At 44.1% G+C, this 25,707-nt stretch overlaps 1 protein-coding gene across 27 annotated transcripts in view; it reads left to right on the forward strand.

Annotated features, from left to right (window-relative positions):
* KALRN (kalirin RhoGEF kinase) overlaps positions 1-25,707 on the forward strand; it is a 653,674-nt gene that overhangs the window by 427,960 nt on the left and 200,007 nt on the right. For 17 of the 27 annotated variants that reach the window (XM_020287048.2, XM_020287049.2, XM_020287027.2 and 14 more), the window contains exons 27-33: positions 1,120-1,209; positions 5,929-6,021; positions 10,330-10,441; positions 12,157-12,347; positions 12,786-12,887; positions 13,997-14,139; positions 17,213-17,315. In XM_020287048.2, the coding sequence (XP_020142637.1) occupies positions 1,120-1,209; positions 5,929-6,021; positions 10,330-10,441; positions 12,157-12,347; positions 12,786-12,887; positions 13,997-14,139; positions 17,213-17,315 (834 nt within the window). Of the gene's footprint in view, positions 1-1,119; positions 1,210-5,928; positions 6,022-10,329; positions 10,442-12,156; positions 12,348-12,785; positions 12,888-13,996; positions 14,140-17,212; positions 17,316-18,635; positions 18,783-25,707 lie in introns of all 27 variants that reach the window. The other 10 variants (XM_020287013.2, XM_020287016.2, XM_020287018.2 and 7 more) reach the window with 1 other exon arrangement.

Genomic DNA, 25,707 nt, shown 5'->3' on the forward strand with positions numbered 1-25,707 from the left:
GCCAAAAATTATTCCAAGGTGACTTTCTTAAATCTCATAACCTTAATATATGAGAATAGTGCAGTAATGATGGATAGAATGAATTATTTGTAACGTATTGAAAGGCAATGGCTAGCACCAAGAAGCCTGAAATAAGATTGCCTGAGCTCTTCCACTGGATAACTATGAGAATTTAAGTCACTTAATTAATCTGTGTCACAGTTTTCTCATCTATAAGATGGGGAAGATAATAGAATCCACTTTGCAAGGGTCTCATGATTACCAAATGAGCTAATATATGTAAAGCAATTAGAACATTGCTCATGTAAATGAAACCTGATGTAATGAACACATGTTTAGGCTGCTCTCTCAGAAGACATCATCCCAAATTTCCAAACACATTGAGATTTGCAGCATATCACCAATAAGAAAAGTACTTAGTGACTAAAATACACACACCTTTCCCAGTAAAGGGTGTATAACACTAACCCAGAGAGTCTTGAGAGAAGTAAGAAATGAATTTTCAACCAGCTATAAGGTTCTTGGCTTGAAGTAACAATCTGGTTAGGAATCATTGTTCAGACTCTGCCCTAAGTGGTCACTCTGCTTTCTTTCCCCCTCATCATTGCTGCTGGGAAGTTGGAATGATGGCATAGTTGTTTGACATGGCCCCCACAAGTTCTCCCCAGTAGGGACATGTAGAGTACAAGCAGATGTACCTCTGAGATCATACTTTATTTGCATTCTGTGTTTTTTGTATTTAGAGCAAATGCTGTCTTTTTTCAAGATGGGGAGCACAATTGTAGATAATCCAAAAAGGGGGATAATCTCTAAATAAATTCTTTCCAATTTCGGAATACATTATGATATATGATTTCCTTTTCTAATTCTTTTTAGCGCAGAGCAGTATTAAAATGAGCTCACTTTCAGCAAGCTTTCTCTACCTGCTGATAGGAGGACAACCATGCCAATGTCCATTAGGGGACGATGGGTCTAAATGAGCACAGAACGTTTGCTACAGAAAGTCTAGGCACTGATATCTGAGGTTTAAGTGTACTGCCTTTGTCAGGTGCTTCAGCACAGTGGACAGAAGGGAGCAACTAATGGATACTTAACTATTTTTGTCTTTGTTCTTTTTAGGCAGACAAATTTCAGATGTATGTCACCTACTGTAAAAACAAACCTGATTCCAACCAGCTTATCCTGGAGCATGCGGGCACCTTCTTTGATGTAAGCTGTGGTTTTCTGTTCTTGAGCAATTGATAAGCAGGTGGAAATACTTCTCTGCTTTGGAATAATGAGTATTTAGCTTTCCTTTATTCATTTTGTCCTACTGACCACTCCAAACCTTTATCTTATAGCTAAAGCATGGAGAAAAACAAAAACAGTGTTTATCTTTTATTTTACCCCATCCCATCTCAGCCACTGTGATTTTGGACAAGGGCAAATTTGTCTCCATGCCTCAACACCAAAACTGGCTAGCTGTAAACCTCGTGTTTAGAGGAGGCCCACTGTGATGCAGTTGTTGATTAAGATGTTTCACTTCTGCTTCGTGCACAGCTCCCACACACTTAAGTGGTTCCCAAAGCATGACCCTCAGACCAGCCGCAGCAGCATCACCTGAGAACTTGTTAGAAATGCAAATTCTTGGACCCCACTTCATATCCATTGGGTCAGAATCTCTGGTGTGGGGCCCAGAAATCTGAGTTTTAAAGAGGCCTCTGGGTAACTCTGATGCCCACTGAAGTTTGAGAGTCACTTCTCTAATGCAAGTGTTTCAACTTTGCTACACATTGGAATCACCTGAGGAGTTTGAAAAATACTGATGCTTCAGTCCTGTGCCTGAGATCCTGATGTGATTGGCCTGCATGTGGCCTGGGCATTGGGATTTTTTAAAGTTTCTGGTGAGAATGACATGCAGCCAGTACTGAGCACTCATGCTGTAATGGAAGCCAAGAAAAGAGTGGGGCTCATATGCTTTGTCAGACCCTCTGGTTTTGACTGAGGATACAATCCTGTTGGTTAATGATACGATAAACCTATTTAGTGCCAGTCCCCAACAGGGGTGACCTATTGGCTGTAAAATAAGCAGAAAGCAGAATTAAATGGGTCACTACAGGATTCAAGGGATGAACAAGAGGGAAAGATGAAATTAGGGAAAAAAAGTACAGTGAGAGACAGACTGCAGCAGTGATGGCCATTCTAGTGGTCATATCAGAACTGACACAAACTTGAAATCCAGAACCTTTTAAAGGCAACCAGTCTATCTTTATGCCTACCCGTTTTCATTTCTTTCATAAATAGTTTGATCTCTACTGTATGCAAGATAGTGTTCTAGGTCCCGTGGAGAATACAAACATGTTTAAACATGGTTTCTCTATTCAAGTTTACAAAAAGCCTTCTCTGAGCATCTTTCTAGCCTGGCACTGCCATATCAGAAATATTTCTAAAGTTTCTGGTTGCTCAGTAAAGAAATGACACTTGAGTAGACTTGAGTAGGAGAAAGCCAGACAAGGAAAAAATGTACATGATTTTTCTAAATGAAGCATTAATATGGAAATGGTCATGTATGTCCCAAACTGGAATTTCTGGGGTTAGATTTAATAAAACAGAAGAACTCAAGAAAAGTGCTTCTCTAGCCTGATATCAGGATTTATTTGGTATCATACTGGCTGCTTTATACTACCATTATTTTTGATTGATAATGTTTCCCCCTTAAGTTACTTCTGGTTGATTAGTCATCAGCAGTGTCCAGAAGGATCTTTTTTTCATTTTTCTGACATTTGTCCTGTGTTCTGAGCATGCCTCAGATTCTTTTGCTTCCTTATCCTTGCTCACACCATTCTCCCTGCCCAGGATGGATTGTGTTCCCGCCACACGACACACACACCACACGTGCTTTTCAAAATTCCTCCTGTCCTTTAAAGGTCAAATGCTGCTTCCTACATGAATCCTTCCCTTTTTGTGTTCATTAATTATACTTTATATCTTTGTTAAAGCATTTGTAACAATTTGCCTTTTTGGCAGGGTAACAATGTATCTTTCTGATGCACACACCTCCCTCCACCTGCCAGTCCCTTGAGGCCTAATGGTATGTAAGCCTGATTCATATTTGTACACATAGCAGTGCCTGGCACTAAACTATATTTTCCATGCTTCACATCCCTGTTTCTAGCCAATTTCTAGATTTTGATAAGTCAGATATACCCCAAATTTCCCATTCTACCCCCATTTGCAGGGTAGTGCCTTGTGAGCCTCCATATTAGTTGGGAAGGCCTGTGGAAGCCAGAGAACCAGACCAGTAGGAGTTCATCAAATCTGGCCTAGAGGTGGGGAGGGGGGACAGTAAATTCTCCATATTGTTCCCAAAATGTTCTAGAAAGAATAATCTTTGTAGTTTATTTCCATGCCATCAGAAAGTTTTCCCTAAGGAACCATCTGCTTTAGGCCCTCATTCTATAAGAGAGATAAAACCTTAATAAAGGCAGTGTCTTAATATCTATTACCATAAGGAGAAAACAGAAACTTAAAGTCCCGGAAAGGCCCACACATTCACATGATACAGAATTTTTGACCTCGCAGAACAGCATGGACGTGATGTCCAAGCTTGTTTTGGCTGATCTAGCCTCCGGGGCAGCCCCTTCCTTGCTGCTCCACATGCAGCCTTCCCAGAGCTGGGCATCACGACAGAGCGGGAAGACTGTCAAAGGTGCATTATTGCCTGTGCTCTCTTGCCAAGGCCTCCAAGTAAGCTCACAAGGTTCAGTTGCCCAAAGAGTCAAGCTGCCAGCAGTTCTGCCTATCGCCACTGAACAAGTCTTGTTGCAACTACATACTTCTAGGGAAGAGGCAATGAGTAAGAAAATTACTACTTTCTGGGATAGTTGGTGGGAAAAAGAATAATTTTTTTATTAATAACTTTATTAATAACTTTCCTTCATTCTCCTTCATTGCAGGTCCTATCTAGTCTAACTTTAAAATATTTCTTGTATTTTTAACAATGCTTTATTCTCACTGATTCTAGCTTAGGGCAAGAAGTGCACATCTACACTTTTGATTTTTGAATAACAGCTTCATTGAGATATAATTCTGCTATAGTTCATTCATTTAAAGTATACAATTCAGTGGGTTTTAGTGTGCTCACAGATATGTGCAACCATCCCTACAGTCAATTTTATGGCATTTTCATCACCTCAAAAAGCAATCCTGCATCCTTTGACTTTTACACCACAAACCCCAGCCCTAAGCAACCACTGATCTACTTTCTATCTCTATAGATTTGCCTTGGCTGGACATTTCATTACAATGGAATCATATAATATGTGATCTTTTGTGACTGGCTTCTTTCACTTAGCATAATGTTTTCAGAGTTCATCTATGTTGTTTCATGCATTACCGCTTCATTCCTTTTTATGGCCAAGTAATATTCCATTGTTTGTGAATATTACCTTTTGTTTTTCCATTTATCAGTTCATAGACATTTGGGTTGTTCCATGCATAGACACATATTTTTATTTCTCTTGAGCATATACCTAGGAGTGGAATGCTGGATCATGTGCACACCTGAGCTTTTGCAGTAATCCCCTAGCTTGCCTCTGTGCCTCTATTTCCATCCCCTATATTATATTACTCTTTCCGAAACATTACTTTTACCATGTGTTTCTTCTCTTTAAGATCTATAATACTTTACCATAGAAAAACTTACCATCAAATCTTAATTCTTTTTTTGAACTCAACCCCATCAGTGACCTAACTAATCATTTGTATCTAACTCTATTTTTTGCTTCTTATAGAATCTAGGTGTGTATCTTCTGTACCATTCAGGCACAGTCCTCATTATCATCTAAACACACAATGACTATTTCAACCTGTGTATTTTGTGTTTGATCTTCTCCCTTTAGAGAGTGTCATTCCTCCAACGTCCTATTTAACCCATCCCTACCTAGCCTCTAAGCCCCAGGTGAGGCCTTATGTCTACTAGCCACCTTGACCAGTCCAGATGCAGTAATCTCTTCAGTCCTCATTGGCTGTAACGTCCCCTCTATTGTCCTTTGTTGTTCTCTAGTTCATGTGTGTTGAGTATTCTCAGCTGGACTGTAAGCTTTTTGAGGGCAGGGACAAAAATGTACCTTTCTGTGACCTTTACAACCCCTGGATAATGGGGAATAGAAGGTCATTTTGGAGGTAGGCTAGAGAGTGGATTTGATGGGGAGACTAGAGGTGCAGTCAGAAGTTGGAGACATGAGAGATGAGGGTTGTCCATGGAAGTGGACAAGAAAGATTTGCCAGGAGGGAAAAGGGGGGGTGGGGGAATGACTAAAAATGACTCCATGGTTTCCAGCTCAGGAGACCTGAAGAATAAAGGAGGTGCCATTAGTCACAGTGAAAAATTCATAGGAAATACAGTAATGACCCTAAGTTGGGATGTGTTAAATTTAAAGAAGAGAAATGTCCTTGTGTTATTTTGAAGAGACTGAGGGCAGAGAAAGACCCATCAGGAGTTGTCAGAATAGAAATCAGAGCCTCGTCCTCTGCCTCCCCTTCCCTCTCATTTTCCCTCTTACCTTTTGTTTCCCCCATTTCGGAAGTTATTTCCTTCACTCCTATTTCTTCATCTCTACTTTTCCCTCTGGCTGTTATTCACCTTATCACTCTTTTCTACCTTTATTTTCTCCCATTTGCGCTTAATTTCTATTTCTGTTTCATAAATCTGCCTCCTTCCCTAAAGCTTCTCCCTCTTTGCCCTCTCTGTTCTCTCTCTGTAGATGTATGTATCTTGGTCTCTCTTGTTTCTCTTTCCACTCCCTTCTCCCTGTCCCAGAACATTTCCCCATAATTGCCTACATTTTCTTTTTTCTCCTCTCTTGTTGCTGCTGCCTACCTCCTCCTAGAACACACACATACACAAACCCTTCCATGTCTAATTATACCTTGTTCTCATCCCTCCAGGAGATACAGCAGCGGCATGGTCTGGCCAACTCCATCTCTTCCTACCTAATTAAGCCTGTCCAGAGGATCACCAAGTACCAGCTGCTCCTGAAGGTACCCCCTCCTTGCCCTCTATACCACCCTCCACTGTACTGCTGCCAGGGCAAGGGAGGCCCAGCTTTGCTCCCAAGGGTAGGAAAGCTTCACTGAAGACTTTTCTTCTACCTAGAGCAGAACTTCAGAGATGAGCCCACGCTGACACTGCTATCCTATCCATGAAATTCCAGATACTTGTTTGGTGCAGAAAGAAGAGAAATGGGAGCAGCAATAAGTTGTGACTATTTTCACATTTACCCACCGCTAAACAACTTTTAGCAGTTGCCACCATAGGCTCTGGCTGGCTTTTTGAGGATTTCTTGTCCCTTCCTCTTGGAGTAATTTCCTCCTGGTATCACCTGCTTTGAATGGAATTAAAGCTCAGGGTCTTAACAGTAGTGCCAGTTTGTGTGATTGGGAGAGGCCAGGGTGGCAGCTGCCATTGCCATAATCTCTGTGTTTGTCAAGACTACGAGGTTTGGGAGGGGAAATAGTTCAAGGATACACATTAAAATACCATAGTACTGTTGTATCTGCAGGATCCCATATGTTAGGGGTTCTTCTTCCAACCAGAAGGTTTGGATTTTTTTTCAAAATTTTAAACAAGTTTTTTTCAAATCTTCTTTAAACATTAAATAACCAAATTATGTAACCCACTAAGTAATTTGGGCTGATCCTTCTTATATAAGAATGAATATACAATACTCTGAAAATATGACATTTCCCCAGAACGCCTGAGAAATTGATATAAGCAGTTAGATAACTCCCATCTATGTTGATTCCTAAAGTGTAAGGGTGGAGTTTTCCCTCATTTGGAATATTTTGCTGGTTGTTCCTGTAATGAAAAGGATAAAGGGATAGTGGGGGGAACATGTTATAAGTACATAGTGTAATTTCAGAGAAAACCTGATGAAATTCAGCTCATGTTTTGAGATGCCTATAGAATCTTACATATTCTAGCTTTGCTGAGCCTGAAAACCAGTCAAATTTCAAATCTAGGGTTCTAGTCCTACTAGAATGAGCCCCCCATTCCTGGCCCATGGGGTGCCCCTGGCATAGCACCTGTGGTTCTGTGATGAGAGTTGTAGGGGCAACTGTGAGGTGGGGGTGCAGCAGCCTGTGCCCTGGTCATCTCTTCTCTCCTCTGGGTCAGGGCAGAGCCACACGGCATCATTTCTCTTCAGCCTCCTTCCTGCAAACCTTCTCCTTCCTCATCTCCAAGAGATTGCTGGCTGCTTCTTCCAGGACTCAAGTCATCCTACCCACAGAAAAGCTTAGAGAATTATAACTGGGCATCACACCCTTGGCCTTTATTGAGGGCGGGTGTGAGAAATGACAATGTGCAGACATCTCAGCTATTTGAGCAGACTACTTTTGCTTGTTTGTTTTTTGAAGCTTCCTATATAAAGACGTAGACATTCTCATAAGAGTCCAGGGTAGGGGGAGTGGGAAGACCTCTCTCCTAAAAAATTGGCACGTTTTCTACCTTTAAGCCACAGACGCTTGGGTGCTTCTTTGCCTTTGAATATTAGAAAGTTAGCATTGAATTTTGTGGTTACTTATAGTAGATTCTCCTTAGCCCAGATTTCAGTGTATAATCATTTTCTCTTCTCTATTGCATTTAATGCTTGACCCTTCTAAATTATTTCTTATGCTAACAGACTTTCTAAAATTGATTTTTGTGATTTTTAATTTATGTATCCCAAAGCCTTTGAAGGTATTGATGGGGTTGTGAATTTAAAAAAAAGAAAAAACTCAATACAGACTAAGCCATCCACACACCAGTGTCTTAATTAAGTTGCAGTTCTAAGAAAAATATAGCATTTCACCTCTCCCTTTTAATCTTGTAAGGCTGAAGCTCCCTGAGGTTAATTATGTGACATGGATAGGGTAGGGAAGGGAGAATGTGTTTTGCTTTAGGCAGATGGAGAGGTGGGCTCTGGGCCTGTGTTCCGGCGTTGGGTGCTTTTAGGAAGAGATGCCCATGCAGGTAGCTGAGAGGTGGAAAAAAGAAGTAGTGGGAATTTAATTGTGGGGAAGCTATGAAATTATTTTTTTTTAAAAGGGGAAGATAATTTTGGCCTCTTTTAAAGGTGCTAGTGGCAGAGTGCCTGCTTAGAAAAATAGTGTGCTGAGCTTTTACTATAAATAATATGGAATTTATTTTCTTAAAGTCACTTTTATTTCAAATAAATTGATATTTAACTATCAGTATCCTCTGGGGTTTAGCACTTTAGGTGTTGCATGAAAATAGAAACTCTGTCCATTAGAATGCTCAATATTCTTCATGTAAATCTGCTACAGCTTTACAAAAGGACTCTAAATTAAATGTGGAGTTTTCTGCTTATCATAAACTATAACAAGGATCCAAGGAGAATTTATTGACTCTCCTGGTAGATTGGTAGACTTGCTAAATTGCTTTGGGGGATTAAACTAATTCATGTGTTCTGTTGCAAACTGAAGCATATTTCTTGTTTTCTTTCTTATGTTCTGCCTCAGAAGTTCCTTTGATGATGTATAAGAACAAGGTTGGGAAGGTTAAAATTAGGAAAGGGAAGGAAAATCAGAGAACTTCAGGCTGGCAGAAGTAAATACTGAACAATGATGACATTATACTGACTGGAAGCCAGGATGGAACTGAGAACTGATCACTTCCACCCCCCAAACATGTGGTTCATCTCTTCGTTGGACACTCACAGCTCCCTTATTCATATGGGAATGTATTCAAGATAACATCAAGGATTAAATTTTTATGTCAGACTCTCGCTAATTAGATATCTTACCAAGTATAAAGCTTTACTAATAAGTTAGAGGCTACAAATAATCCCAAGGCAGAAGTGACATAGAGAAAGGTCCAGGACCATCAAAGCAAATCTAAGTTATTTCTTGCAGCATCAGGATGTACTATAGCCCAGATTATTACACAGGGTCTCTAAATGACGTATGTCTCATTATATCACCCTGAAAAGAGCCATTTTGGCCATGAAATGTACTCACTGTTTTCTTAGATAGTTGCATAGCTTATGGGACACTTTCCAGAGAGCCACAGATTCCAGGTTTGTTTACTGCAAGAATCCTAGACAGACCAGATATATCCTTTTAAAAGCATTTCATAGATAAATCTCTCCTGCTAGCAAGTACCATTAGTTTATTTGTCAGGAGTTCTGTCATTAACATGTTTATAAAATTTGATCTGGTGAATTTCTTGAATTTCTTTCTTTCTTGGAAGTGTACTCCCACTCAACTGCCCATCCCCTGCCCCCTCAGGGAGACAGTATGGATCACAGATCTGTCGCTTAACTGTTTCCTTCCCAGGTTCAAAGTGAGCAAGATACAGTAGCCCTGATAGGAAAAGTGAAAAGCCAGCATTCTTCTGGTTTGGACAGAAAAATCATTCCAAATGGTCTCGTGATTCTCAAGATATTTGGAAGTGATCTTTTCTCCATCAGCCAGTTATTATATATCTTTTATAAGGATGGTGATGACTAAGTCTCCAATGAGGAAGTAAAAGAGAAAGTGCCTGCTCCCCACCTCCCCAGGAAGTAAAAGAAAAAGGGTCTACTCCTGGAGGTTTCAGTGTGGTACAGCATATGGGGGAGACAGGGCTGGAGTGGTGGATGGAGTGCTGGACGTGGATTCGGGAGACCTGGGTTCAAGCCCCTGCGTGGCCTCATGGAGTTACAGAACCTGGGGAAATCACTTCATCCCTGTTAATCAGTTTCCTCATCTGACAATGAAATGGGCTAGAATCCCACCTATTGGCCCCAGGCTGGGAACTCCTGGTCCATATGATCTAAAAGTCTTTTATTACTCCAAAATGTCATAAACATATAATGTCTCTAACCTCAGGTTGCTCCCAGTAGGGTGGACATCAGCATAAATAACAGTAGCGTCAGCAGGAGGTGTACAGGGGTATGAGTGCTGTGTTCTGTAGCACACCTTTTATCTTCTCTCTCTGCTTTTCTTTGTTCTCTTCATTGTGATGCCACAGTATGCACCTCTGTGTGCTTTGCTGGAATATTCCCTCCTCTAAGAGGGCAGTCCAGCGACAGAGTACCCCGGTTGCTGACTTACAATTCCAGTCATTTGGGATTGGGTTGGATTGAGTTCATTTGGACTAGATTGTGCTGAGGAAGCTCAGTCTGGGAGAAAATGTGGTCAAACTCTTTGGAGATAACCCCTGACCCCACCCTACTTTCCTTACAGCTTAGAGGGAACCATTACAGAGAGTGAAGCTGGTCTATAATTTCCTTGATGGGTCAGGTGGTGGGAGGGTTGGGAAGCTGGGGGAAATGATCCTAATTGTGTATGGACTTTTCTCCCCAGGAACTTTTAACGTGCTGTGAAGAAGGGAAAGGAGAGCTCAAGGATGGCCTGGAGGTGATGCTCAGTGTCCCAAAGAAAGCCAATGATGCCATGCATGTCAGCATGCTGGAAGGTAGCTATCCTCCCAGCTCTGGGGAAGCCTCCTCTGTCCCTACGACCAGGAAGCTTGTGTCGTGGTAGGGAAATGGCATGCAGTCAGGCAAGGGGCAAGGCTGGGAGAGAGGAGAAATGGCAAGTAGATATGTAGGCCCTTGGCATGTGAGTCTCCATAGGGACCAACCTGGCTAGCACCCTGCCTCCAGGTGGGACCAGGCCTAAGCCATGGAAGGTGTATGGACACCTTGTTGCCCACGCTGCAGTCCAGGACGGTCCATCATCCTTCCTATCAGTGTGCTAAAGCCCCCAACCCACAACAGTTTTGTTAATCTGCATAGCATTTGCATTGCCTCTGTCATCAAAATAGTGGAAATCCTGGTTACACACACACACACATATGACTTCATCTCCAGCCTTATGCCCTTTTTTTGTTATTATTTTGGTAAAATATACAAAACATGTATAACATATATTTACCATTTTAACATTTTTATTGTGTTCAGTGGCATTCAGTACATTCATATTCTTGTGCAACCAGGCTTTTGTCCTTCCTAGCAGGTTAAGAAAATTCCAGCCAGATAACCCTGAGAGGACTTCAGTTAGCCAGAGCTATATTCTTGGGACCAGAAACTTGTAAAGTTCCAATAAAATGGTCTCGGACAGTAGAGCAGCCATACTGGGGTAGAATTTGTTAGATGAGTTAAGACTGAACATTCCAGACTGGGCTGGCATAGAGGTGCTAAAGGAAATAAGTGTAGTCTGTTGCAAACATGTAAGCACAGGGGCTGTGTTTTCTCTTCTGGGCTCCATCCCACCCACCATTACCACCACCACCATCTAAGAGACTTGGTCTGGTCTCAGTACTTCCTGGACTCTCCTTAGCATAAGGGGCCTTAATTCTTAGAGCGAAGGAGCCCTGGTTATCTTCCCTCAACTGAGCAGGAACCATCTGAATGTATTTCTGTTGTTGCATTTTCTCCACCCCTTTCTTCTCTGTTTGCACCTTCCCCTCCCCACCCCACCGTGAGTGTCCTCCTCCCAAGTACCCTGCTTCTCCAGCCTGTCCCTGACCTGTATTCTGGATCCAGCTACTCCACTGTGGTCCGTGGACCAGCAGCAGCAGCACCTGGGAGCTTTTCAAAAGTGCCAGTTCACCATCTCCACCCCACACCTCCTGAATCAGAATCTCCTGGGAGGTGGGGCTGGGTAGTGATCTGGTTTCACAAGCTCTCCAGGTGATTCTTACACACACTGAAGTTTGAGACCCTCTCTGAAAGACTTAAAGTGGTATAAATGTAAACTACAAAAGGCTTGTGTGGAGCAATCAAGGGAAGAATCCTGGGAATAGAACACAAGAAATGAGGCACCAACAAATGGGGTGGAACCAAAGACACTCGATCAGGCAGTGCTTGTCCTCAGCCCCACTTGGAGCTCCGAGTGGGGAACAGAGGGGGCTGTGGAGGAAGGAGCCATGTGACTGTGCTTGCAGGAGGCCCCAGGTTGGCCATGGGGTGGCGTGGGGAGTTATATGCATATTTGTTATGTATATAAAAGACGTGTTGCAGGAATTCTATAGAGATGTCTGTGTTCAGGAGTCTCTGGAGTCTGCAGAGAGAGAAAACCCTGTGGGAACTGAGGGCTAACAATTAGGACAGCCTTTCTCCAAGAGGAGAGTGGACCCTGAATATGGCAATAGAGAAGCTCCACAGGATGGAAATGGGTATTTTTCAGGGTTCGACGAGAACTTGGACGTGCAGGGGGAACTGATTCTCCAGGATGCCTTTCAAGTGTGGGATCCCAAGTCACTGATCCGGAAGGGGCGGGAGCGGCACTTGTTCCTCTTTGAGATCTCCTTGGTGTTTAGCAAGGAGATCAAAGACTCTTCAGGACACACAAAATATGTTTACAAGAACAAGCTACTGGTAGGTGGGGCAGGTGGGGTAAGGCACGACTGCCTGCTTTCATAGAACTCTCGGGCAGGAAGGGACGCCGACACACTCATCTCATCTCTTCCCCCGCCTCCACACCACAACCATCCTGGACAAATGACAATGTCTCCTATTGGGAAAGCTCCCACTCTCACCTCCCACTTCTGCATTTTAGAGTTCACAGTTCTTCTTTCTGTTTGCTTTTAGCACCTCCCTCTTCACCTTCCCTCCCTGGTACCTGCTAATCAGGCACATGCCTGTAGGGCCTTCCATCCTGGGTAGATGAACAAAATATCCAGTCTGTTTAAGTTTGATTGACAGAAGCCCCTCCCTCGGTCCTCTCCTCTTTGTCGCCTTTCCCTTCCCACCCAGCCCTAAGTTTCCCCACTGCCCTCCCCTTCCCCGCCTCTCACAGGCATTTCCTGTCTACAGACCTCAGAGCTGGGTGTGACCGAGCACGTGGAGGGCGACCCCTGCAAATTCGCCTTGTGGTCTGGGCGCACCCCATCCTCAGACAATAAAACAGTGCTGAAAGTAAGTACTGCTCTCTGCCGGGCACAAGACCAGGGCTGGGGGTAGCAGAAGGGGGGCAGAGAGATGTGGGCATGTGACACCTAAAAACTAGTGCCCACAGACCCCACTGAGCCACTGGGCCTCTCTTGGGAATGGCAGCATCAGATGGGTATTGAGAAGCAAATTGTACCATGAAGGCACACCTGGAATTTCAGAGAGAAATGGCCTCCTCAAGTCCATGCACTTGTGTGAGCACAGAGGTAAGAGAGCAGGGAGTGACCTGCTGGGCCTCCCCACAAGGCCCACTTGGACTGTGTTCTGTTCATATGTCCCCTTCAAGGGGCAAGAACTACACGACCCTTTGACAAAAGGCACCCTGATTTGCTCCATTCACTCAACATGTCTTCCTAAACACCATGTGGTCATGGAGCTCCCACCAGTCACTTTTTGTCAGGGACATGCCCATCACCAAGGAAAAGATGGCTCAACCCCCACAAAAGCTTCACACTTATTCACTTTGAATTGCCAGCATAGCTGCTACCTGTCATGAGGCAGAATTACCACAAAAAACTTCCATGAAGACAAATGGGATATTCAGGAAGTGATAGTAATGCCTTCAACTAACAAGATTTAGCACACTAAAAACCCGGACTGACTTGCAGTCAGTACAAGCCTGTGTGGCCGGGCATGTGTTGGACATCCTGACATATATCCAGACTGGTTGGTAAACAGACGCTGCCTTCAAATGCCCCCTGGCTGCCCTCCCAGAGCCCCCTAGACCTCCCCAGATTCAAGCAGCTCAAGTGTGAATCCTTGGCCCCGTGAGGGCCTCCAGATACTGCTCCAGCTCCAGGGCAGATTGGTCAGTGCTGTATGGGTCACGAAATACTTTCACAGTCACTTTTGTACACGTCTCCATTTAGTCTTGAGGTCAGAGGTCAGAGCCCTGTTGTAGGAGTTGGAGAAGCCCATCCATGGGATCAAAAGAGTTACAAGTATGAAGTGAGAAACTCCCCAAACATTTGCAATCCTTGAAAATGCCAGATGGAAACCTACAAGAGGAGGGTTGAGCTGTTTTGGCAGGGTGAAGGGAATCGGGGTTCTCAATCTTTCTCCCTGTGGCACTCCAGGCCTCCAACATCGAAACCAAGCAGGAGTGGATCAAGAACATTCGAGAAGTGATTCAGGAAAGGATCATTCACCTGAAAGGAGCTTTAAAGGAGCCAATTCAGCTCCCCAAAACACCAGCCAAACAGAGGAACAATAGTAAGAGGTAACCAGCGTCTCTCCCTCCTGCTCTTCCTGCCTCACAATCTTCCAGTAGCAGGAGTGGGTAAACCTGTGTCTCTGAAGGGATGGTGTGCCCTGCAGATGGCACTCCCTGGGAGGCCCATGAGTTATCGCCTCTTTAAGCATCTCACCAGTTACTGTCAGTTACATTCAGCAGAGCTTCATTGATAAACATTCTTATTTGATAAACACTCTGCTAGAGGCTGCAGGAAGATAAAAGGAAGTGTAAGATGAGGCGATTCCCCTCGAGACCCATCTGGCAGTCATGTCTCACACATGGAATAGTCAGACAGGAAGAGCTAGTACCATCCATAGGGATACTAAACGCTAGTAACGTAAGAATTCAAAGAAAGGGGACTTTAGACAAGCCCTGGAGTGGAGCATCTGGGGGAGTTTGGAAGGTGATGAGCGGCGTTGGTGAGCCCTCAGGACTGGCACCCCAGCAAGGGACTTTGTGCACTGTGATGTGCGGGGTGGTCTGGTTTGTTGTCATTGCAGCTCTTACTGCAACCATCCCCACCCCAAGTCCTCGCCTCCACTCACCTGAGATGAGCAATGTTATCAGGCAGAAGAGGACTTACTTCTTGTACCTCTCTGGATGCTTCTGATTCCCAGTTTCCTCTAAATCAGTGGGTGACTTCTTAATAATTTTTTCTCAAGTCTCTATGTGACACTACAGTGACTCTTTTGGAGGGCACTTCTAAAGAAAACATACAAAAATATCACATAAATTTTGGAAAACAAATACAGCAAAAACAAAGCTCTAGGGGTGACAGTCATTGGTGGTAACAGGTTCTTTTCTTCTCCCCTATTTGTAAGTGGAGTAAGTCCAGAGGACTTAGCTGTCCCTCAAGCACCAACCAGGACAAGCAAGTGGGGGAGCCGCTTCAGTTCTGAACGAGGCGGTAGCCAAAAGAAGGGTGTGGCTTAGGGAGAGACACCTCCAGGGCAGGCAGAAGCCCCAAGACCTGCATGGCCAGGATAAGGTCACCTCCTCAGGGCCAGAAGGCAATCACAGCTGTGCTGGGGGAGGGTCATTGTGATTTCGGGTGCCTATGTCCAGAATCCAGGAAAGGCGTAGGCTTGGTTTTCCACCAAAGACAGGCTCTGCTCCAGGAGCCCCTCCTTTAAGAAAGAAGATGGAAAGGAAACAATTATCAGGGACAGATGGTCCGGTGCTGTGGTGAGGGAGGGTGCTTAGGTGGGGTTGGTGAGGTTACTCTGTGAAATAGCCCCGTTCCCTAGAGTAGAAGAGTTTGAACATTTCTAGAAGATGGGAAGGGCATATCTTGGAAACACTCTGACCTTTTCTTTGCCCCCTGTCCTGCCATTTTCTCTTGTCCTGTGATGGGAGGGTGAGAAATCTTGGTAGACTCCACAGAGAATACCCAGGCAATCTGTAACTCCATTAGCTTGGCTCCCTAGATGTAGGGACATAGTTTACAGAGGAGCGTATTGGCTTGGGGAATACCGTCCACACCCCCGGGTGGGCTCCCTACATGCGCAAGAACTGGCTTCATCTAGAGTGGACTAGAAGGACCACAGTGGGCCAGAATAGCAGGAAGCAGGAAGTACAGCCAACTCTCCATTGTCTACAAATGGTGAGGAGCACTGGCCCAAGTCATCCAAAACAACAGATGATCTAAAAGTCCTTTATTTTTGGTTTTGAAATTCATCACATAAGTTCTTTTTACAGCAGCTTTTCCTTCCTACAAATGTGTGGCTTCTGTTATTAAAATAAGTTGGCATTTTCCAAGTGGTGGTGAGACAGCAGTTGACTTAGAAGTGTTCTGGGTGGGAGAAAATACTTTTTATGATGAGTAGACACTACGTGTGACATATGCACATGCATGGGTACCTGCATGCACACGCACAGCCACACGCACTCACACATGCACCGGATTGTAATTTTTTAGACTCTGTGAGGTGGATTCATTATTTATGGCACTTTGTCCATTTGGTAAAATTCTCAGGCTTTGCGCTCCCCTGTGCCCTGATGCCATTACTTCTGCCCACACAGCATCAGGGGTATAACTTTCATAAAAGCATCCATGGGAAGAGCTGTCATTTCCTGTGCTAATTTGGCCAACCCTGGCCCCACATCTCCCACAGTTCTTCTTGACACGGACCATGCAGCCTTCATCAGTGTGCAGACATCCAGTCCCTCTTCGCCCTGGCTATGGGTTCAGTGCAGGATGGGAGCAGAGTTCTAAAGTGGGAGAGTTGAAATAACGTGTATAGGACAGCTGTGTGGTCCAGGGGCTCAGGAATGGGGTCTAAATGCCAGGAGTGCCCTCAAGAGATTCCCTTAGCAGACACTCAGGAGCACAGCTGGCTGAAATGCTGCTGTGGAATCTGTGACGGTTCTCCAGTCTTTAAAAAATGCCTTGGCCTTCTGTGTTGATAAGAAATCATCATAAATATGCATGATATCATCAGGACCCACCAAAATGAAGGCAACAAATTCCTCCTCCATACCCATGGATGGAGGGTCCAACATCAGGGACATCCCAATGATCATCTCCTCTGGAGAAAATATTCTACCCACCCCCATTTTCCTGAGCAGAAGAAATACAACTTAAAAGAATATCAGTTCTGTTTTATGTATAAGCCAGCTGTAAACCAGCCCTGATCCTAGTTACAGCATATACAGAAACTTGAGTACCCTGAACTCTGGGATTGTTGGAATGACCCAGTCAGCTGGATAGAAGCCTAGGTTCTAAGTAGCATACACATCTTCCTACTGCCTGTTATAAACCCATTCCCAGTGGGGGAGGGTGGGGGGAAATTGCCCCCTCTGCAGCATGGGCTAGAGGAGTTATGGGAAAGGGGTGCATTTTGTTACTAACATAGTGACTATGTGTTTACTAAGTGCAAGAAGTGACATCATTGAAAATCATAGAGGGCTGCTCCCTTTGGCAGGATAATTTGAGATGAATCCCTGTGAGAAAGTGCCGAGGCCCTGTGTGCCAACCCAGCTGGAAATCTTTGTGTGCTCTAAACCCACAGCGGTTCCCCCTACCCCCACCCCTGTTTTTTTTCTCTTCTTCCTACAGGGATGGAGTGGAAGACATTGACAGCCAGGGGGATGGCAGTAGCCAGCCGGACACCATCTCCATTGCCTCTAGGACCTCCCAGAACACAGTGGACAGTGACAAGGTAGGACACAGTCCCAAGCTTCCTTCCCCCAAGACTTCTTGTTTCACCACCCTGGAGAGGTTCCCCCTGAGGAATGTCTCCCATGATGGAGCTTCACTTCAGGAGCTAGTGGTCTCTTTGTGCCAGTCGGAGGGGAAAGAACAGGGCTGGAGGAGGCATGTCCCAGCACCGAGGTCTTGTCTGAGGAGAAAGGCAAGTAGTGAGAGAGTCTAGGTTTCTTCTTTCTGAGATGTCCCACCCGGCTGCTCGGGCTGCTCTGCCTTCTGGGAGGACAGATCTCAGGGAGGCTGAGGTTGGGATAGTTTCCTAAGACCTTAGTGGCGGTGATTGGCTTAAATTCATAGTGATTGGTATGGGGTTCATCTCAAAGTTAGACCAAGAACAGTGGTTTGGGAAATGGCCACAGAGATGCTGCTTAGTAGGGGCCTTTTATCCACAGGGACTCTAGTGGAAGTGATGCTTTCCTCTGGCCAGATTATTTGGGCTGAGTCTGAGGGACAGGAGGACCAGGAAATGGCATGTGGAGGTTGTAGTAGCCTTGTGAGAAAGCCTAGTCACTTGCTGTCTTACATCTTGGAGCAAGTGAGCAAAAATTAGGAGCTCTGATGGGGAGCAAAAGAAAAGACTGCAGTGAAGACTCTGTGTACTCGCCCAAGCTAGGTGAGGAAGGCAGCCGTCGGAATTTGCAACAGGGGAAGAAAGGGTCCATGTCTGAGCCTACTCTCATCTGTTTACCCCACGGTCCAAAGAGTATGAGATGACCTTTTGGTGCACATTAGTGATTTTATTAATGAAGTTATGGATTTCCAAAGACTATTTGACCCTAGTTTATCCAGACCTAGTGTTTTGGCCTGCTCCTTCAGCCTTGAGCAACAGGCTGTGCCATTGCTTCATTTTCGTTTTTGAAGTTATGAGGATGTTTAAAAACTAATCTGCATTCATTAGGATTTTTCCTAATTTTTTTATTACTTGAGAAAAAAGTCACTGACACCTTAGTGTAGAGGCTGTACCCCAAACCTGCTGAAACCATGATGCCAAATCCCCCTAATTATGTTTTAGGTTAGTGTTCAAGGACATTTAGGGTAATTCTGACAACTGCCTTCCAGTTTTTAAGCCATTTTTGACTGACTATCAGAGTAGATGGAAAATTAGTTTTCTTTCACTTGTAAAAACATACAAAGAAAACTATATCTATACTTTCCTGTCTCCTCTGATATGTTGTCTAGAAATAGAGCCTAGAATACTCTATGAAAAAGTGTTCCTTTTTAAACAGTCAGTGGGTGGTAAGTCAAGTGCAATGTTTCCCATGTTCAAACGCAGACTGTTAGTGTCATGGTCCGAGGAGTTCATCCCTTCCAGCTGCTAATCCATCTTCCCAGAAGCCCTGACTCTGACACAGACCACTCTGCTAGAGCCATTCGTCTTAGGAAGACTTCGGCTACAGCTATCCCTTGTCTTTCTGCCAAGGTACGTGAGGCTAGAATAGAAGGCCTCTGACAGTAGCCATTTCATTATTAATGAGGGGCGCTGGTACTTATATTTTATTCTACCAGTAAGGAAACTGAGGCTCAGAGAGACTAAGTGTCTCACCTAAGAAAATTCTACTAGTTAGTAGAAAAGCAGAAACTAGAGCTCAGATCTCCTGACTTCCTGTCATGTATTCCTCTCTCTAAGAGTCAAAGCCTTGAACTCTGAATGATAAGACTAACTCAGCTGGCCAGTCTTTCTGCATATTCCACAAAAATAGCACCCATATGTGCACGTAAAAGTGCCCACCATGTGCTGAGCTCTGTGCTAGATACTGTAGAGAGATGTGGACTATTTGTTGAGTGTGAAACCCTATTTGTGTGATTCTTTGTTTCATGTCTGTCTCTATAGCCAGGTCATTGAGCCCTGAGGAGGGCAGGGGCCGTGTCTGTCTGTTTCACTATGGTACTCCTGACATGCAGCATAGGTAGAGGCTCAGGAGATACCTGTGGAGTGAATGAACAGAGGGGACATAGTGACTGGTCTCAGGGAACTCCAGGATTAAGAGACAGCAAAAACCAGTGGTCTGAAAGCAACCAGACATATAAACATCATGTTTTCAAATATGCTAAAGGAGCTTAGATGTGTCCTTACCTCTGAACATAAAGCTTTATTAAGCTGGAGAACCTGGCCTTTTGAGAACATTAGCACCTAACTACTTTATCTGGCCTTAGGGGACATGGGCAGAAGATCGGGAGATAATGAGAGATTCTATGTTCTGTACACGAAACCACAAAAGTTACTTAGAAATAGTCACACTTTCATAAAATAGAGGGTAGGTCTATAACTATGCACTGTAATTTAAATATTCTTACTCTTCTAACACAAAGCGGTGTTAATAGGGCAGCCATGTGTCCTCTGCAACCTGCACATTCCCTCATCAGTGAAATCATTCGTTCTGTCTTTGGATTTGTAGATGTTATCAGCAGGATTAGATTCCCGCTACCTGTACTAGAAGGCTAGGGAAGCCTGGTTTCCATGTGGTCCGGTGAACAGACCATGGAAAGGAGAGAGATAACAGAGTGGACTGACTCGGGTAAACTGACTCATATTTGGCAGAAGGGTCAACAAGGGCAGCTGTGGGGAGGTGAGGCAGAGACATCTCACAGAAGTCAGCACCTTCATTCCCTGTAAAGGTAATAATGCCAATCTTACTGAGTCACTGGGAAAATTAAGTAAAATGTATTTACCTGGTAACTGTTAGACATTCAGTAAAGGTTAATTCCCATCCTTACTAGAGAGGAAGCAAAAGTTTAGATACTGTGAATAAGGGCGTACAATTATTTAGCAGACTGTGAGGATCTTTAAAAATTCTTGTGTAAGCCAGGTGAGGTAGTGTTAGCCTATAATCCCAGCTACTCAGGAAGCTGAGGCAGGAGGATCGCTTGAGGCCAGGAGTTTGAGGTTGCAATGCACCGTGATCGTGCCTGTGAATAGCCACTGTACTCCAGCCTGGGCAATATAGCCAGACCCCATGTCTAATAAAAGTAAAAAGTCCTGAGTATACAGTATCCTCCCTGAGATGGTACGCCATATTTAGTATGTGTGTTCAATGTTGGCTGATAAAATCCCCATGCCTTTTGTCATAGACTGCCCTCATTTGGTTTCTTTTTATTTCCTTCAATGCTATATTCATACAGACTGCTCTTATTTGGGCAGGTGATTTAGTAACCTGAGTGTAGGACTAGTTTACATCTATTAGATTTTTCTCTTATTTAGTTCCATCTCAATGTTTGAGCATATATTGAATATAAATTATCTTTGTCCAGTGTGTTAGCTGTATCTCCCAGCATTATTGGATAAACATACCCTCTGTGGCTTCATTCAAGTTCTTGCTAAAAAGACAAGATTGAGGACAGAAGACCAATGCCTAACTCCTCCTCCTCATTTCTCACTCAGGGTTTGGCACTTGGCAGCCTGCTTGTCTGCCTCTTCTTTAACATTTCTAGGGAAGGAAACTCAACCACTTTTCTCAAAAGCAGAAGAACTAGACTGTTTGCTTAAGCTATAAATCCTCCCTTGATGAGAAAACAGTCTAATATTCTTAATTCTGCATTAAATACTTACAGCCCATGTGGATACCTCAGTAAATGGCATTAGTAGCTTTTCCAGGATTGCTTTTGTTCGACCTTCAAATGGGTCTGCATAATTACACTCTATCTTACACCTGTCCAATGTATTATCTCTCTGCAGGTAAACTTGTGTGCTTACTTTTCCATAGTGGTCTGAGCCCCTCCCTATTCTGTCCAAGAATCAGTTCATGGTACACGGTAAAGGATGTTCCACTGTAAATAATCCTTTGCCTATGCGTATATTACTAAGAGATGGGGCTTTGCAACCATACTTCAAAGAAATGGAGAATTCTAATGTGTAATGAGATGGCAGCAAAGAAGTTATTGTTTAACATGATGGATATCTGCTTGATAATTTCCAACAAATGGTACAAAAGCAGTCATCATGGTCCTGGTGCTTGTCTGTACCTTTTCAGTAAATGCATATTTAATTGAACATTACAAGCCCATCCTAGTAGAGATACTCTCCATCCAAAAATCACTATGAATTCCTAGACATGTCCAGGTTGGCTGGAGACAGGGAAATAGAAGTGAAATTGAGTTGCAGGTATTCTTCTCTGCAAAAATTATAAGGGGAAGAACACTGCTGGCCCATCCCAGGGCTGACGTATGATTTCAAGAGGAACTTCAGTAACAAGCCCCTCTGATCTGAGATACAAAGTGGGCTGACAACAGTGATGTGCGGAAGGGGAAATGCCTGGAGAAGCCTGGAGGTTTCAGGATCAACTCAATCATTTTTACACTCTGAATTGTCAAATCAATGTAGTTAGGTCATGACCAAAATTTTGTTTTACTGCTTGGGAAGGAAGGCTCGGGTCAGAGATGGTAAGGACCCAATTAATGGAAAAATCAAAGGATTCTTGCAATGTCACTGCTGCTTTGATAACGGGCCATGGCATCATGCCCATAACAAGGGGCAGGGCAGCCTGGCTGCAGCAGCATCTGGGAATAGACTCCCTGTGGAGCCTTGCCTGGCTCATCAGAACCTGACAATCCCAGCATCTGCACACTGGGAGCACTTGGCACGCCACAAGGTGCAAGAGTGTTATCAGAGAGGGGACCCAGCCCCTGCACTGGTGAGGGCCTGTCCTCTGTGTTGGCATATTCCCACCTTCTTCCCTCACTCATAGCACTGCGTTGAGGCTAGGAGTACAGCAGTGAATGAAAGAGGCCCTGTCCTCCTCCAGCTTATACTCTAGTAGGTAGGAAAGGCAGACGGCCAGACAACTATCCCTAATCTGCTAATAGCGTCAGAGATAAAAGGCTCTTTGGTTTTTCTTCTAAGAAAAAAGTGGGTTAATGCTGCAACTGAAAGGACTTAGAGGCCGGCCACAGTGGCTCACACCTGTAATCCTAGCACTCTGGGAAGCCAAGGTGAGCAGATAGCTCAAGGTCAGGAGTTTGAAACCAGCCTGAGCAAGAGTGAGATCCCGTCTCTACTAAAAATAGAAAGAAATTAATTGGCCAACTAAAAATATATAGAAAAAATTAGCCAGACATGGTGGCACATGCCTGTAGTCCCAGCTACTCAGGAGGCTGAGGCAGATGGATCACTTGAGCCCAGGAGTTTGAGGTTGCTGTGAGCTAGGCTGACAGCATGGTACTCTAGGCCAGACAACAAAGTGAGACTCTGCCTCAAAAAAAAAAAAAAAAAAGAAAGAAAGAAAGAAAGGACTTAGATGTAAGAAATTATTTTTCCTGTAGGGATTATGTTGATGGAGGACAGATGACTGAGGGGAAAATGAAATATCTTTACTTAAATGGGTTCGTAAATAGAAAAAAAGTAGCCCCAGAAAATAGGCCTGGAGTTAGGGCAGCTTAAAGGAGAGCATCGTAGGTCCTACTGCCCAGAAACAGAGTCTTCAGCTGAGCACAGGATTTATTGAAGATGTGCTCTCAAGGGGGGAAACAAGGGAAGGAAGCGGGGGCTGGGGAAAAAGAGTGGAAGCAAACATGCACTTGGTTTTTACTGGAGTCCAGCTCAGTCTGATCCCTCCCAGGGCTCTGGAGCAGGAATTGCATGGAGTTTGCCCTGCCTGTGGCAAGGCGGTGGGCCTTTTGTGTCAGCTATGATCTGTGAGCAGCCAACAGACACAAGAGTTGGGGTGCAGGTGCATTGACAGGAGAGGGGATCTGGATGGGCTGCCAAAAGTGCCTACTGCAGGAAGGAAATGTGATGTAGAAGAGAGGGATGGGTTTCAAGGTCAGGTATGGATTCAGTCCCTGACTGTACTGGCTGCATGACCTGAGTGGTCATTTAATCATGTCATGCTTCCATCTCCTCATCTTACTGTGTAGGCAGTGATTGCTACTTCCCAGGAGTTTGAAAGACTAGCTGAGATCCTGTATCATAGAGTGTCTGGAGCACAGGAGACCCACAGTGGATCACTGTCCAGGTGACTGCAGAGCACTCCTATGCAAGAAAAGGGGCAGCAGCTTGCTCCCTAGAGTTTTAAAGGGCCACAGACCATTGTGTTTTGCCACTGAAGAGAAAACAAAACATCTGGAAATGTGGATACTTGGCAATGTCAGGACTGATAAAAAATTTTATCAATTCACACTAGGTAATATTTTTTCACTTGACAGATTCTTAAAAATCATCAAGATGGTCCACCCAAGATTGGGTCTCCAGCATGTCGTTGTGACAGCATGCTACATTTAACTGTGGTCCCTGGGCAGCCACACCATTCACTGGAGATTCAGGCAATGAAATGTACTATATTAAAGGCAGGAGGAAAAAATGTGATGGGTCTCTAGGAGAAATTCCTCAGCACTTCTGTTACTTGGCTCTTTGTCTCAGTGGGACTTAAGGGCCCATGAAATATTTCTTGATAAGGAGAGATTATGCTGCCTCCTATTTAGTGACAAAATACTTTCCAAACCTTAAATAAAGACTGGAGAAGAGTATGTAATTGTACTTCCTGTTACCAGGGCTTTGAGTGGATATACCTGAAATCTAAAGTTGGACTTTATAAGCCATGTAATCTTGAGTCTCATTATACCCTCTGCCTGGCAGTACACAGGATCGGAATTGCTGTATAAATCCCAGCTAGAAGCATTCAAGGACTTATCAAGAGTCCTTGACCTATTAAGACAGTCACACCAAAGTAGGAAAAATGTCATGTCCACTTTAAGATTTTTAAGCCCAAACTGTGGGAGTTTTTAAGCTTTCTTAATAATTCCAGTCCAGGACTAGGTTTGAAAGTAACTTTTTTTGCTAGTATAGTTTCTATGTTACTTTTATTTGTGTGAGCAGGTGGCAGGAGGAGGAGGAGATAGCAGCAGTGGGCAACAAAAGCCCGAGGATTCCGTGGTCCTCGGGGCACCTGCAGCTCCCTCTCTCTGGCTGCTGTATCACCTCCCAGAAGCGCAACTCTGTCCTCTCCTCAGTGATATCTGACACAGTATAAATGTGCTGATGTTTCAGAATAAATTGATAAGGTGTGAGGAGTTAAAGTCACAAGTTTTCCTCTAATTGAAAAGTTCCTCAAATAAATGACTGGCTTCCAGATGTTGCATACCACCAAAAGGGATGAAATATACTTTGCTGAAAAATACAACCTGGATTCCCAGGGAAAAATCTTTTATATCAGCATTATTTTACTTAATAGTTTGATTTATAGTCCATAAATTGAAAACCTCCCTCAAGAAAGCCATCATTAAAATTGCCAATCACCTGAAAAAGCAAATAAGCTTCATGAGCTACAGCAGCCAGTGAGTAGTTTGCTGAACACAAGCAGATCACGAGAAACCTCAGAAGTGCTCTCATGATGCTCAGAGCACTTGGACCCACACAAAATTTCTTTGTAGTTTGCACAACTATTTGTTACAGAAATAGGGAAACTAGAAGGTGATTTGCCAGTGGATTTAGATCTATGTGTGATAGCTGCAAGGGTAGCCAGAGGCCAGATTTGATTCAGTGTGAGTTTGGAATTTGGAGTCATAGAATCTTAAAGAAGAGAGGAACCTTCCAGATCATTTAGCCCTCTTCCTTAATCCATTTTAAAAGAAACAAAGTGACTTTCTTAGAGTCACAAAGTTCTGCCCCACTTACTGGCAGAACTAAGACTCAAACTCAAGTCAGTCTCCTGCTTGTTAAATTGGATTAAAACTCCTTTTGTAGTAACCTTGATAGTTCAGTTTGTTGTTCCTTGCAGCAGAAAGCAAACACTATTGCTACCCCTCTCTCACTGCCCCTGTACCATCCCCCACTCTGCCCCAGCAAATCCACAGCAACCCAAAGTAAATTACAAAGTGGTTCTATAGCCCAGTCTGGGTCTCTGGGGCTGGCATGTAGCAAGTATTAATGCCTATCACAGAATCCTTGATACCAAGTGCTTGTGACTCACATCTTGGCCTTGATGGGAGTGTTATTCTTCCCCAGAGTCTTCTAGCCTCTCAAGCAAATTCCCACTGGGCTCTGAAAGCTTGGCAGGGAGCGTTGGGATGTGGCAAGGCTGACCCTGGCTTTGGAGCTGCCTGGGAGGAGTGAGTTTCCAGAACCAGTTTGGCCCTGCCACAGCCCACCTCCGATTGAAATTCTATCTTACTGTTAAAATTTTGATGGAAGGAGAAAGCAAATCTGAGAGCAAGCCAGGATGTTAAAGTGGATTAGCTGGCGACAGTCCAAGGCAAACAAGACCCGAGTGAGTATGCTTCCAGCCTGACATGTTCTGCCGGGGAGAAGGGGTACAAGAAGGGGTACAAGATAGAGGGAGGGGAGGGTGAGCAAGGCTCAGAGGCTGCAGGTGGAAAGAGAAGTGGCAGCTTTCAGGGCAGGGATTTTATTGGAA

The sequence above is a fragment of the Microcebus murinus genome, chromosome 1 (assembly GCF_040939455.1).
Source record: "Microcebus murinus isolate Inina chromosome 1, M.murinus_Inina_mat1.0, whole genome shotgun sequence".
Classification (NCBI taxonomy): Eukaryota; Metazoa; Chordata; class Mammalia; order Primates; family Cheirogaleidae; genus Microcebus; species Microcebus murinus.